This window comes from Halichoerus grypus, chromosome 7 (assembly GCF_964656455.1).
Source record: "Halichoerus grypus chromosome 7, mHalGry1.hap1.1, whole genome shotgun sequence".
Classification (NCBI taxonomy): Eukaryota; Metazoa; Chordata; class Mammalia; order Carnivora; family Phocidae; genus Halichoerus; species Halichoerus grypus.
The window spans coordinates 62,477,809-62,491,204 of record NC_135718.1 but is presented as its reverse complement, the minus strand read 5'-3'; the positions used below and the strand labels follow the sequence as shown (position 1 = coordinate 62,491,204).

The following is a 13,396-nucleotide window of genomic DNA, read 5'->3' as shown; positions in this document are numbered from 1 at the left end:
CTGCAACCCCCAGGACACTGTTAGGGGAGAGTTCCCTTATCCCAGGGTGGGAGTAGCATGGAGCTTTACTAGAGAAAGGACCGTAGAGATCAATTTGCCAGCAAGACGGGGGTGCTGCCAAATCTGGTTTCTGGTTCCACCTGTTTTCTTATCTCTAAAATGGGCCTGAGAACACCTACCTCAGAGAGTCCTTGTAGAGATCAAGTAAGAGAAGGTCTGTCAAATTCATGGATTAGTGTCTGGGTAAAGTAAAACATCTCAGAGTTTTCGACTGCCCTATCCTCAAAGACTGAGGAGAATGACTTAGAAGCCCAGACATTAGTAATTGCTTTCTGGCCCAGCTTCCCCTTGGAGGTACCCAGCAGCTACAGGGTTATCCACTGTTCCCTGACAAAGAATTAAGAAGAGTTAGGAATACACACAGCTACTCCCAAGTGGCACATGAATACCCCTCGCCCTCACTCCCTCATTTTCAGTTAAAGCTATGTGATATAGTAATAGTAATCGCCGTTATTTCTTGAGTGCCTACTCTGTGCTGACCATTGTACTCTGATAGCTTCAACATCCTTTACTGCCCTAGGAGGCAAGTTTTTTTTTAATCTTAATCTTTTTTTAATCTTATTTTCCCCCATTTTTTAGTTAGTTTTTTTTTTTAAAGTAATCTCTACACCCAACGTGGGACTCGAACTCACAACCCTAAGATCAAAAGTCAGATGCTCCACTGACTGAGCCAGCCAGGCACCCCACCCCCCAACCCATTTTTTTTAGATGAGACCTTGGCAAGATGATGCCATGTCCCAAGATGAATGTGGACATTAAACCTAGTAGAGCTGCATTTGAACCTGGGGCAGGCAGACTCCAGAGCCAGTGCTTTCTAAGTATCCCTTCGTTTCTCCGAACATGGAACCATCCAGAGATGGTGTACCATTAAGATAAGTAGTTTTTGTATGCTTTAGGCACAGCATAGTCCTTGGCTCCTCGGGAAGTACGAAAGAAGTAGAGATTAAGCAAGGATACCTGCTGCTAAAAAGTTTCCGCAATGCAGGTGTTTACTGTAGAACATGGAATTACACAATTCAGCATGAAATAGTGGTGCCTCATAAAGATTTACCATTATGTCACAGGTAATAAGAACAGGAATTCCCAGTCCAGGGACCAACTTAGTGTTGATATCATTTTATTTTGTCTACCCAGTACATTAAAAAACAACTACTACCATCTATTGCCATCCTTATTTCTGAGGAAAAATGGATATTATTACACCAGATGAAAGGAGGAGGGACAAAGTCTTAAATGGGAAGAGTGGGCAGGGGCCCTGCTAGGTCAGTTCATTCTCCAGTACAAATAATATTTTAAAAACTGTTCCCTTCTCTTTGCTCTCTGCCCTCTCTTTCACTGGTTTGACTCCATGAACAGAGCTGCTGGCCCTGTGGTTTCTACTGGGGTTCAGCCAGAGAGGTGCCCTGCCAGGATGGGGATAGGAAGGAGGGTGAAGACAGGTGATGATTCCCTGTTCTTTCCTGTGCAGTTCCTCCAGGCTCTTGGTGTCCCTCCAAGGAAGAGTCACCACCACTGGTAGAGAAGGGTCTACTCCATCCTAGTAACCACTCGCTCCCTGCTTTGACCCTTAGACCTACAAGTGATGATAACTGACCTGCCCTTAGCCCAAGTTCCTGTACTATCTATCTCTTGTGGCTTCTTTACATCCCACCAACACCTTTGTCATCAGTGCCTTCCTGAAATCTTCCTTGGATTATCATTACACAAGTATTCTCTTTCTTGCTGGGATCCTACACTGGTACAAAGATCGTCCTTGAAATCTAGCAAATGGAGCTGCATTGTCTTCCTTTTTCGCATTTCACGGCTGGCCAGTGAAAACTTCATCTTGTTGACCCACGTTACCGTTCTGCCCTGACTTTGTTGGACTTCTGACTGGCAACCACGTGCCTGTAGAGTGAAACCTTTTACTCGCTCTATAGGTGTCCTGTTAGTGGAACACACCAACGTCTTAACTGGGAGAGTGATTGGCCACATGAGCGTGAGAGTGGCCAACCCAGCCAGGCCCAGTGGTGGCAGTCTTCCCCTTGCACGCTGTGGGCACACCTGCCTACCCCACAGTGGTGAGGGCACAAGCCAATGTGCTTGCACTGGTCTTTCTGAATGTTAGCATTTAACAGGGTTTTGTTTGTTTTTTTTCATTTTTAGTTTCTATCTAGATGAAAATATCCCACTCTCGTGGAACCAATTGGACTATTATTTTGGTTTCACTATTTATTTAGCTAACATCACCTGTTGGTATGTTTGTGTTCCTAACATTTATCACATTGCAATTGCTACAAAGAATATTTTAAAAATCTAGGATGTTTGGGGAACATTGAGGTGAGTATGCCGTGTTTTCCTGTTCTCATTCCATCCTCTCTCTGCCAACCCCTTTTACATTACGCTTATGTGTTCATAATACTTTAGGCTTTATTAACATAGCTGAATATAGTTATCCTTTTTTTTAAGATTTTATTTATTTGAGAGAGAGAGAGGGAGAGAGAGAGAGAGCAAGCAGGGGGAGGAGCAGAGGAAGAGAGACAAGCAGACTCCGTGCTGAGCACGGAGCCCAGTGCGGGGTTCGATTCCACGACCCTGAGATCATGACCTGAGCCGAAATCAGGAGTGGGATGCTTAACTGACTGAGCCGCGCAGGCGCCCTTGAATATAGTTATCCTAAGCAATGATCAGTTACTGGTTACCACATGGTATGTTATAAGGAAGGCTGTGTTCATGTTCTCTCTCCTGAGGAATGATGTATTTATAAAGATAGAGGATTATCTGTGTGTCAGAGAGACCCAGAATTAAAATTGCTTGTAGTCGGGAGTTCAAAATCTCTCTTGTGTCACAGCCTACGGGTGGATGGTTCAGGCCTAGTAAGGTGGCTCTGCACATGAGGTTGCCTAGAGACCCAGCTCCTTCTGTCTTTTTCTCCTGAGACATTTGTCCTCATGTGTATTGTCCAAAGGCGTTTCCATTCCCTTTAAGGCCATGACCTGGTAGTGGCACATGTCACTAATACTCATATTTTTTTTGGTAAGAACTTGGTCACGTGGCTGCACCTGGCTGTAAGGGAAGGCGGGGAAATGGTGGGGATAAGGATGCTTAGCTAGTGAACAGCTTTGGAAGACAGAGCAAGTTTCTTTCTCCAGAACAAAGGGCAGGCGTGATTACTGATCAGTATTAAAGATTTGGGTTCCCTGCACTCAGGGTCCTACTCCTATAATGCACCCCACTTCACGTGCACATGTCAGCTCGCCCTCTTTGCATCTCATTTTGGGAATTAGGTATTGAAGAAACAACACGAACATGATACTTTGACTGCAGCTGTTGCTGTGAACAATAAACCATTCTTTGTCTCTGACCAGGAGTCTTGTGTCCTCTGCCAGCATCCGTAGAATTGTGGCAGGCCAACTTGTAAGTTTGGGAAGAGAGCAAAATCTCAGACGCTTCATAATTCTTAATAAGGGCGAGAGTTTTGTCAAAGATCGGGTTGTTCGTTATCAAATGCCACTAAGAGGTCAAAGAAAATGAAGAATAAGAAAAGGTCTTGGTTTCATGATATAATACAATGGTTCTCGAAGTTTTTGGACTCAGGACCCTTTACACTCAAATTATTGAGGATGCCAAAGAGCTTTTGTTTATATGGGTTATATCTATTGATATTTACTGCATTATAAATTAAAACTGAAAAATAATCTAAAGTACTTGGTAACTCATTTAAAAATAAAAACAATATGACATCCATATGTAGAAAAAAATGAATGTCGAGCTGAATCTCACAAACCTTATACAAGATTAAGTCAAAATGGATCATACTTCTAAATGTAAAGCTACACAGCTTTGGGAAGGAAACATAGGAGAAAGTGCTTATGACCTGGCATTAGGCAAAGAACTCATAGGTGCAAGAGTAAAGCCACAATTGAAAGGAGAAAAAAACTGATCAAATTGGACTTGATCAAAAATTTAAAACTTTTGTTTTATTGAAGACACTGTTAAGAAAATGAAAAGACAGCCACAGAATGGGAGAAAATATTTCCAAATCCCGTATCTGACAGAAGACCTGTATTCAGTAGACACAAGAACTCTCAAAACTCAATGGTAAGAAAACAAACAGCCCAATTTGAGAAATGAGCCATAGACTTCAACATGTGCTTCACCAAAAAGGATATACGGATGAAAAAGTAACACCTGAAAAGATGTTCAACATCATTAGTCGTTAGGGAAATGAAAATTTAAAACATGATGAGAAGCCACTCCATACATATTAGAGTGGCAATAATAAGTTAATAAACAAAAACCGTATCAAGTACTGGCAAGGAAGAGAAACAACTGGAACTCTCCTCCCTTGCTGGTGGGAGTGCAAAATGGTACAGCCCCTCTGGGAAACGGTCTCTGCAAAATTAGATAGACACTTACCCAGCAGTCCCTCTTCTGAGTTTTTGTTCTAGAGAATTGAAAATGTCTGTTCACAGAAAAAGTTTGATGTGAATGTTTACAGCAGCTCTATTTGTAGTCCCCCAAAGTTGAAAACAAGCCAGTGTCCCTCAGTGGGTGAATGGAGAAACAATCTTGTGACACATCCACGTCATGGGAGGTAGTACTCAGCGGCGAAAAGGAACAAGCTTTTGATACATGCAGCAACATGGATGTATCTCAGAGGCGTTACGCTGAGTGAAAGAAACAGTCTCAAAAGATTTCAGATGGTATGATTCAATTTATATGACATTTGGAAAAGAGAACTCGATAGCAAGAACGTATCAGTGGTTGCCATGTGTTAAAACTCATAGAACTGTACATCAAAACAGGAAATTTTACTGTAAGTTAATTTAAAAAATGAAAATAGCAATATAAACCCATTATATAAGTGCTACATTTTTATCAAAATTAACCATATTTTGAAAAACAAAAAAAATCAGTAAAAACAGTAGCATTGTTTTCCATTTTTATAAGCTCTTGACTGTCTAGCTTAATAGAGACAGCTGGGTTCTCATATCTGCTTCTGCATTTACTCTCCTGCCTTACCATATGTCATATAGTGTCTGGAAAACCCCACTATACACTTGAAAGAAAATAAGACTGAAAAAAGCAAATAATGTCTTAGTATTATTATGATCTTTGTTTTGCTTCTATGGACCACCTGAACTAATCTTGGGGATTCCCCAGGGTTCCTGGACTACACTTCGAGAACCACTGACATAATACACTGTCCCAAATTTCAGTCCTTTTCATAGTATCTTGTCTTTTATCTTTTTTTTTTTTTTGCCATACCCACATGTCCTGTGTTTACTTAATGGTTTTGTTCAAATTGGCCTATTTTTTTAACTTAAATTTATTTAAAGAGGAAACTTTCTAAATCTCCTATAAATGGAAAACCAGTACCACTTTCCCATAAATGGAAAGTAACCACAAAAATAAATAAGCAATGAGTAACTTTAAAAAAAAAAAAAAAGTTTACCCGTGAACCATCTACACTCATCTCTGCATGGTACACTTTGGAAAACATCAGAGCGGAGGACTCATGACAATGAACGTGTCGCTAACTCTGACATCCCACTTCATTTATGTTAGCCCATTTAATCCTCGCAATTACCATAAGAGGTAGTCTTATTGTCCTTTTTTAAAAAAAAATACATTAAATAAAATGGAAGCACAGGGAGGTTAAAGAAGTTTCCCTGTGCTTCACAGTGTAAATTGCAGGCCTGGGATTCGAACCCAGGCAAAGGCTTCAGAGTCCAGGATGAATGCTATGTTGGCAGATAGGAAACCTGGAGGCGTGTCCCGGTTCTATCAGAAGGTGGTACGAGGCTATGTCATTGAACCTCACTGTCCTCGTCAATAATGTGAAGGAGGTGGACCAAATCAGGGTGTGCATGTTTACCTGCTGGCCAGCAGCCCCAGGGGGCCAGGCAGGTGAGGGAAACATCGACTGACTATAAGGCAGTAGTAGGGAGTGATGGGTCACCCGTAAACTAGAGATCTCCCTTCTTATCTAAAGAAAGCAACCACTTTCAACTGTTTTTGTTTCTGTTTTGTTTATTGGCAGATACCTCTTTTTTATTTTATTTTATCTTATTTTATTTTACTATTTTGTTTTTATTTTATTTTATGAAAAGACAGAAGTCTAGAGACCTTGTGTGAAGTTTCCCAATTTTTAGAACACGTGGGGAGGCCAGCAATACACAGGCTAATTTGTGACTTCATAGCTAGATACTTTCCTCTGACAGAGAGGGTTCCGGGATGGCATGAGCTGTTTTTATACAGTGGTAGACACAAAATCCAAACTACAGAAACAAGCCACTTAAAACAGTGGCAAAAGGGATCTGGACTTCGATAGCCTCTCAACACAGCCTCCATAAATAGTGCTAGGGAGCTGGGTTAATTGAAAAGCCAAGGTACATTACGAGAATAACAAAGTGTATTTCTTTGTGTTCCTTTTGTGTTGTAGTAGAGTAAATCAGCAATATTTATCCAGTGCTAATTCTTGGTTTGCAGAGAGCTAATGTAATCATGAGATGAGCTTATTGTAATTCTTTTCTTAGACATAGAAGCTTGCCCAGGAACGGCGAGTATTAGGAACTTTAGTCAACGCTTGCTCAGAATAGTAAATATGAACATGTGATTTGTGCCATTGTGTGTACAAAGCAATGTTTCCTGAGACATTTTCTATATATATGTTGGCTGTTTTGTTTTTTGGGTTGGTTTGTTGCTTCCCCTCCTCCGCTTATCAGATTTCCTTCTAAATCCTGGCATTTGACAATGTTGCAAGGCCAGTTTCTCTGTGAATCCACAGTAAAACATACTGGTGGTTGCACAATTCATCCAAACTTGGGTTTATGGCTTATGCGAGTTTATGTGAAACCCTGCATTTGTTTTCATGTATGGGTGTATATTCATGAAGTCTGCTTCTGAGAGAGAGAAAAGGAGGGAGGACAAAATCTATAGACTGAATCTTGAAGGATGGGTTTGTTCATCAATGACATCATAAGGATTGTATTTTCTCTTGGTTAATAAACTATTTGTTTGGCGGGCGCTGTAAGCCAGCCAGGGCTAGTCATGCCATTTCTTGGAAAAGATCTGAAGCAACTGGTAATTGAAATGATAATCATTTGATCATAGTTAGAGCTATTCGAAAATAACACTCATCTCCAAACTGGTCTCGTCTAAGGAACCATATTTGGTAACATTGTTGCCAAATTCCATCTTTGCTAATGTTGAGACTTATATACCATGATACTTAATTATTTTCCAGCATATTCTAAACTTGATTTCTGTTGTGCCCTGTCCAGAAGCTGTTCCCATATGCTTTGAAACAATACCCAGCCTGAATTTTCATTCTGACATTTAATAATCACCATGTAATAGCTATAAAATGCGTGACAACGACAGATCTTTTATTTCAAGAGGATGGTGTAGTGAATCTGAGTGAAATCATCCGTTGAAATGGTACTTTGTAATATGCTCCATTGTTTATAAAGTACTGAATTTTTTTTTTCTTGAGCAGAGGATAAAAACAGTTTCCACTTTGGGTCCCATTCAGTGGAAGTTCATATTTAATCATGATAAGAGAATGGACTCCATTACGAAAGTTTTACTTTTCATTTTTGATAGAGTATTTATTTTGTTGCTGCCTAACAAACTTTGTTCTCAGAAGCAGCTTGGAACTGGATGAGGAAAAGTGAAATTTTAGATCCTACCTTAAAATAATTTTAAAAACTAAATCCAGGGTTTCTTATTGTGTGAAGCTGATCTTAATAAACCCTTTTTTGTTTGCTTTGGAGTAGCATGTGCAGTACTCTGTGTAAGTGTGTGTGTGTGTGTGTGTGTGTGTGTGTAGGTGGGGGAGGAGGAGGAAGGAGTCATGTTTAACAGCAAAATTAGCCAAAATCACTTGTGAATTCCTTTTGTTTAGTAGCTTAGAGACATCTTCCTGTTGTTGTTTGTCAAAAATATTTCTAAGATTTTGTAAGCTTAGGGGTTTTCACAGCTAAGCTTTCTTCAGAAATGTGAAGTAAAAGAAATGAAAAAAGTCAGTTCAAGTTGAAATGTCAAATGCTTCAAATAATTTAACTTAAAACCCAGTGAGATGATCTTCTTAAGCCTTTTCCAAAGAATCTTCGGGTAAGAGAGGCCCTCCTTTGCTCCATGGATGGATATCTATTAAATATCTTGCCGGATTAATTCTGAGTCAGAAAAGTTGGTTGTTTCCTGGAAGCAATTAGAGATGCTTAAAATTCAAATTTATGATCCATACGAGAAACTTAAGTTTCAACTACTTTTCTTAGATTCAAAGGCTTTCTCCTCGCTCACCCTCTCTCCCCTTACCCCATATGTATTAAAAGAAAAAATCAGTTCATTTCTCAACTTACAAAGTTTTTAAGAAACATGAGAATGTGTAAGTTTCTTTCAGTGGGAAGCACATAACATTTATGAAGTATTTCTTTTGGGATTACATCACAGTTTTATTTAATTTTTAGGACAAAAGTTAAATTCAATATTTGTGTATAAGCCAAGGGAAAATGTACCATAAACATAGGAATTTGGGGGTGAGTCAGAGTTCCAAGAATCCCAGATTTACTTAGACCATTTATATAGAGACAGGCTAACCATTAGTCACCTAGTTCTCACTTTTTACTTTTGCAATTAACTGCACCTAAAAATTAGCTTTCACCCGAGCGAGTGGTTAGATGGGCAGAGTGGGCTTTGGCACCTAGCATTAAAAATGGCTATCAGAATTACTGCCCAATTTTGGGGCACTTTCTTACCGTATAACAAATAGATCTTCTACATTATTTTTCAACTAGACAGCTAGCAGTGAAAAACCCTTGAAGTGAATTATTGAAGATTCTCTGTCACCAACAAGCCCATTGTCTGCTTGCATAAAGTTAAACCACTCAAATGGTATTTCAGAAGGGCTTTGTTGAAAATTTATCATTTGCCTCCCAGGCACCAATAATGTTTTGTTCTTCCCTGACCACCTCTTGTAGGATGAAGTCATTGCTGTTTCCGAAAAGGTAATTGTGAAGCTTGAAGACCTGGTCAAGTGGGTACACTCTGATTTCTCCAAGTGGAGATGTGGCCTCCAAGCTGGCTCCGTGAAAACCTCGGCCTTGGGGAGGAACGGACAGAAGGAAGCTCTGCTGAAGTACCGGCAGTCAACCCTCAACAGTGGACTCAACTTCAAAGATGTCCTCAAGGAAAAGGCTGACCTTGGTAAATATAATTTGTACTTCAAATCGCATGTGTGGGCGTATACAGTAACCTACTTTGTTGTTGTTGTTGTTCACAGACCTTTCTGGAAACCCTGTCATATAGATAATTTTATATAGATATAAAATTTCTTTGACCTCAAAGTATCCTGGGAATATGTATGGACAGATTGTCTGGGTGTGTAAGGGATGGATGCTGGCTGCCAGATCGCAGGGCCTTCTCCGTGTGAAGCCCCGTGCCAGGAACTGGGTGATATAACACATGGCCTTAGGCAGCTTCCCGTTGGTGTGAAGGCATAAGACTTCATTAGGGTGCCTGAGACTGAATTAATGAAGAGTTTAAATATTTGTTCTAAGGAGATAGTATGACCTCTATTAACACCATGTCAGAATTTCATGTGTTTGTTTACATTGGGTGGAAAACAGAGCGAAGAAGAGAGAGGAGTTACTTAATGTGGAGCAGGAGAGCAATGTCAAATTGTTTAACCTCCTAGCCTCAGTTTCCCCACCTGAAAAAGATGGGCACTTTAACACGTCACTGAGATTTAAGATATAAACGGTTTAGCACAGGGAGGATTGGTGTACGCGAGGGGCTTCCTAAGTAATTCTGTTGCTTTAACTTAACACTTTCGTCTCCAGAGACTTTTTGTGACCTTTTCTTTTTTTTTCTCCCCCTTCTGTTTGTATCTCCCTGTGGCATTCACTGACTTATTCTCCTAGCATTGCTCAAGACCAAAGTTGTTGACCTCTGAGTTAGACTAGTTGTTTCCTCTTTAGGCAAAGAGGAACTTCACTTTTAACATATTAAGGCATCTTTTTCTTTCATTCTCGCGCAATGCTGATGTTCATAGCCCTATTTTATGCCTTAATGTGACAACTTCCTGTTTTTTTCAGCCTAGGATTTAACTATTACAACCAACCTAGACTATTTACTTAATTGGCATAAAGAGACTGCATAACAGCCGTAACTGTCTTCGGTGTGATTCTGATTTGTGATGAGCTGTACTGTACTTTGGGAATCATATTAATATTTTCTTGCAATTTGAGTCAACGACTAACAGTTTCCTGTCATCTTTTGGTAGATGTCAGGCGGTAATATTTTGGACATGGCAGCCTGACTGTCATGTGTACACGTAGGGAAAATTATTAATCTGGTGGTTTTATTTTAAAGCCCCGAAATTGTTTTTTTACTATATTTCCTATATATGCTGTTACACTCCCTAATTTCATGAAAACACAGTGACTAGTCTTCTGACATATCATAATGGTGAATAATACATCTCTTGTATTACTTTCCTAATGTATGCTCTAAGTTGTATTGCTGTTGTCTTGTATTTTCCCTAACATTAAAGCGTTTTTTTGTTTGTTTGATTTTTTTTTTTTTTTAGTTATGGAATATACTGTTACTAGTAAAAAAACTAAACAGGAAACCCATGGGGGACAAAAGGATGTGTAGATGGTTAAGCTTGATGTCACACATATAAACAAAAGTATTTATAGCAGAGTTGTTTTCTGTTTAAAATTGATAGTTTATTAATGAATCTGAAGAGAAACTCAATCTCTTAATTCTATCAAAAGATTTAGAGGGTTTGATCTCACTGAATTCTAAAAAATGTCCATGATCTACTTTTTAATAATTGATTTCAGAAGAAATTGATTTATAGTGAATATTCAAAGTACTTAGTGGTTTTTAAATCTAGTTGTTCATTGAACTCAGTAGGGAAATTTTAAATATAATGCTGATTGCTAAGTCCAGCTTCCCCAGATTCTTCATTCAGTGGGATTGAGGCAAGGCCAAGGAATGTGGACTGATAAAGGACTTTCCAGGTGATTCTGATTTTGGTTTTTGGTGTTTTTTTTTTTGGTCTCATTTGGGAAACAGAACTACAGTTAGTGCTGAGGAAGGGAAAATAATCAACAGGAGATTGGATGGGGAGGCTCTCTTCTGGTGAACAAGAAATACCATGTGCTTTTTCTTTCTTTTTTTTTTTTTAAATGTAAAATACCCCTTTAAGGATAGTATTTGGGGCCTTGAAATTCTACTCAGTTGGTATGAACTGTGGGGAATTTGAGACAAATAGCTTTTGTAATTGGAATGCACACTGTGTTGTAATAATGTGGAAAGAGAAACAAAAACTTTCCTTAATGTAATGAGTTTCCATTATCTGCCTGATCTAAGGTTTACAAGTCTACATTGTTAGGATTTATATTGGGGAGATAGGGGGTGTCATTTGCTGTACGCATTCCTGTCCCAGCAACTTTCTCTTCAACCTCTTCCTTTCTCTGTCTGCAACATCAAAATATTTGTTGTCTGTACTTTTCTTTCTACACAGTGGTTTTCTTATCTCTCTTTCTCTTGGCCACACTGAAACCACTTCCAATACCACATTGTTAATGGAAGTTCACACACTTATTAGGTTTTTCCTTCTGTAGAACACTTCCAACTCCTCATTGTTCTTACCAAAGAAAGAAGATGAACTCTGAGATTATTTAAGACCCCCCTCTTTTTCTTTTTTTTTTTTTTTCTGGTGGAAGTCAGCAAAGAAGGGAAAGATCTCACCTTTCTTGTGGCTAAAATAAAACTCCAATACGTTATGTTTTTAACCAAAGTATTTCATCACGTTAAAACATCAATAACGACAAAATAATTAGGTTGACTCTTAAAGAAGGGATTTTGCCATCTAAAAGCTAATTAAAGAACTCTTCTTGCTCAATGTTTAGGTAGAATGAGTTCCCTTTAATCCCAGTTTGTGTCACTTCCTGTCTCTCTCTGAAGAGTAAAAAAACAAGAATGTTCTCACAAATGTGTGTCTGCCAACAAATTAATACTCCGCAAAGAGAAACTCTGCCCCAAATGGCAGCTTCCAATAACTGCTCTGATTCGAAACACAGCTCTTATGTTTTTTATCCCCTGCCCCTTCAAGGACAATATTTGTGGGTATCATGTTTGCTTTTTACAAATCTGTGCAGTTTTCGTTTAAGATTCAAAATGACTGGTGACGAAAATGACACATCTAGATAGTGGGAAAACCAATAATCTTCAAAAACACTCCTGAGATGTGTTAGAATGACTTCGTCCCCTTTCCTCCTCTTTGTCCTTTTCAAAGAAAGAAAGTTAACTATGAAACCAATTCAAATTGTGACTTTACTCGGTGAGGTATTTTACCTTCTCTCAGACTGTTTCATACTGAAGTTTATAGGAAAAGAAAAAAAAGAGAGAAACGAGCTATGTTAAAATAGGAGGGTTGAGGAATGTATTATTCATAAGCATAACGAACACAGGAACCTGTTTTTCCAGAAGAATCGGGTTGATTAAATCATTCACTATACAAGCTTCTAGTTATTTATTTTTGTCTTTAGAATTACAGTACTTAGCTTTTGTAATAAAGTGGACTTGAGACCCATATTTGGTATGGCAGTTGGAAGTCGTCAAATGAAGAATTATTTCATTTTACAAAATTTTTAGCAACTAAGGAATATAAACACTATCAGTTAAACATAGCAAACTTGCATTTTTTTATTCCTTGGGCTATAGTTTGGGGGAAAAAATCAAATTATTTTATATAACACTGCTTCTTACAGAGTTCCTTTAAGTGAAGTATGAAAGCTGCAGTGTAAGCTTTATTGGCCTATAAATATGTCATTATAGTTGGACTACATTTATATGCTTTGGATTGTTGTTTAAGCCAAGAAAATATGTCTCTACAGGTTGACTTTTTATTGAAACCCTTTGAGGCATACAACAGAATGTATTTTAGGCCAAGGTTATTAAAACAGCATTTTCATTTTTTTGCAGCAGACTCATTGTCAATTATGCTGCCACAAAGTGTCTGTGGATGGGCAGTTATGAATGGTTTCATCTCCAAATGTGTCTCTAGAAAAAGAAAGAAAAGACAGAAGCGTCTGAGCTGAAATTGAGAAAAGAGACCAAAGGATGTGGGTGTGGGTACAGCTGAATTTAATGATGGGGGTTCCCTTGGTTCAATTTCTGTTTCTGAAGGCCCATCAGACTGGAAAAGTGTGGCTTCCCCTGTCCCTTCTGCTGCTCGGATTTTGTTGTACTCTGGGGAATAAGACAGCATGATGGTGTTGAAAGCGCAGTGGGCAGGAGGTCAGGAGACTCTTGGCTCCACCTGTCCTGGAGATCT

The 13,396-nt window shown here is 38.9% G+C and overlaps 1 protein-coding gene across 2 annotated transcripts in view; it reads left to right on the top strand.

Annotated features, from left to right (window-relative positions):
* ARID5B (AT-rich interaction domain 5B) overlaps nt 1–13,396 on the top strand; it is a 176,964-nt gene that overhangs the window by 21,674 nt on the left and 141,894 nt on the right. For both annotated transcript variants that reach the window (XM_078077668.1, XM_036066734.2), the window contains exon 3: nt 9,027–9,252. In XM_078077668.1, coding sequence (XP_077933794.1) covers nt 9,027–9,252 — 226 coding nt within the window. The remainder of the gene's footprint in view (nt 1–9,026; nt 9,253–13,396) is intronic.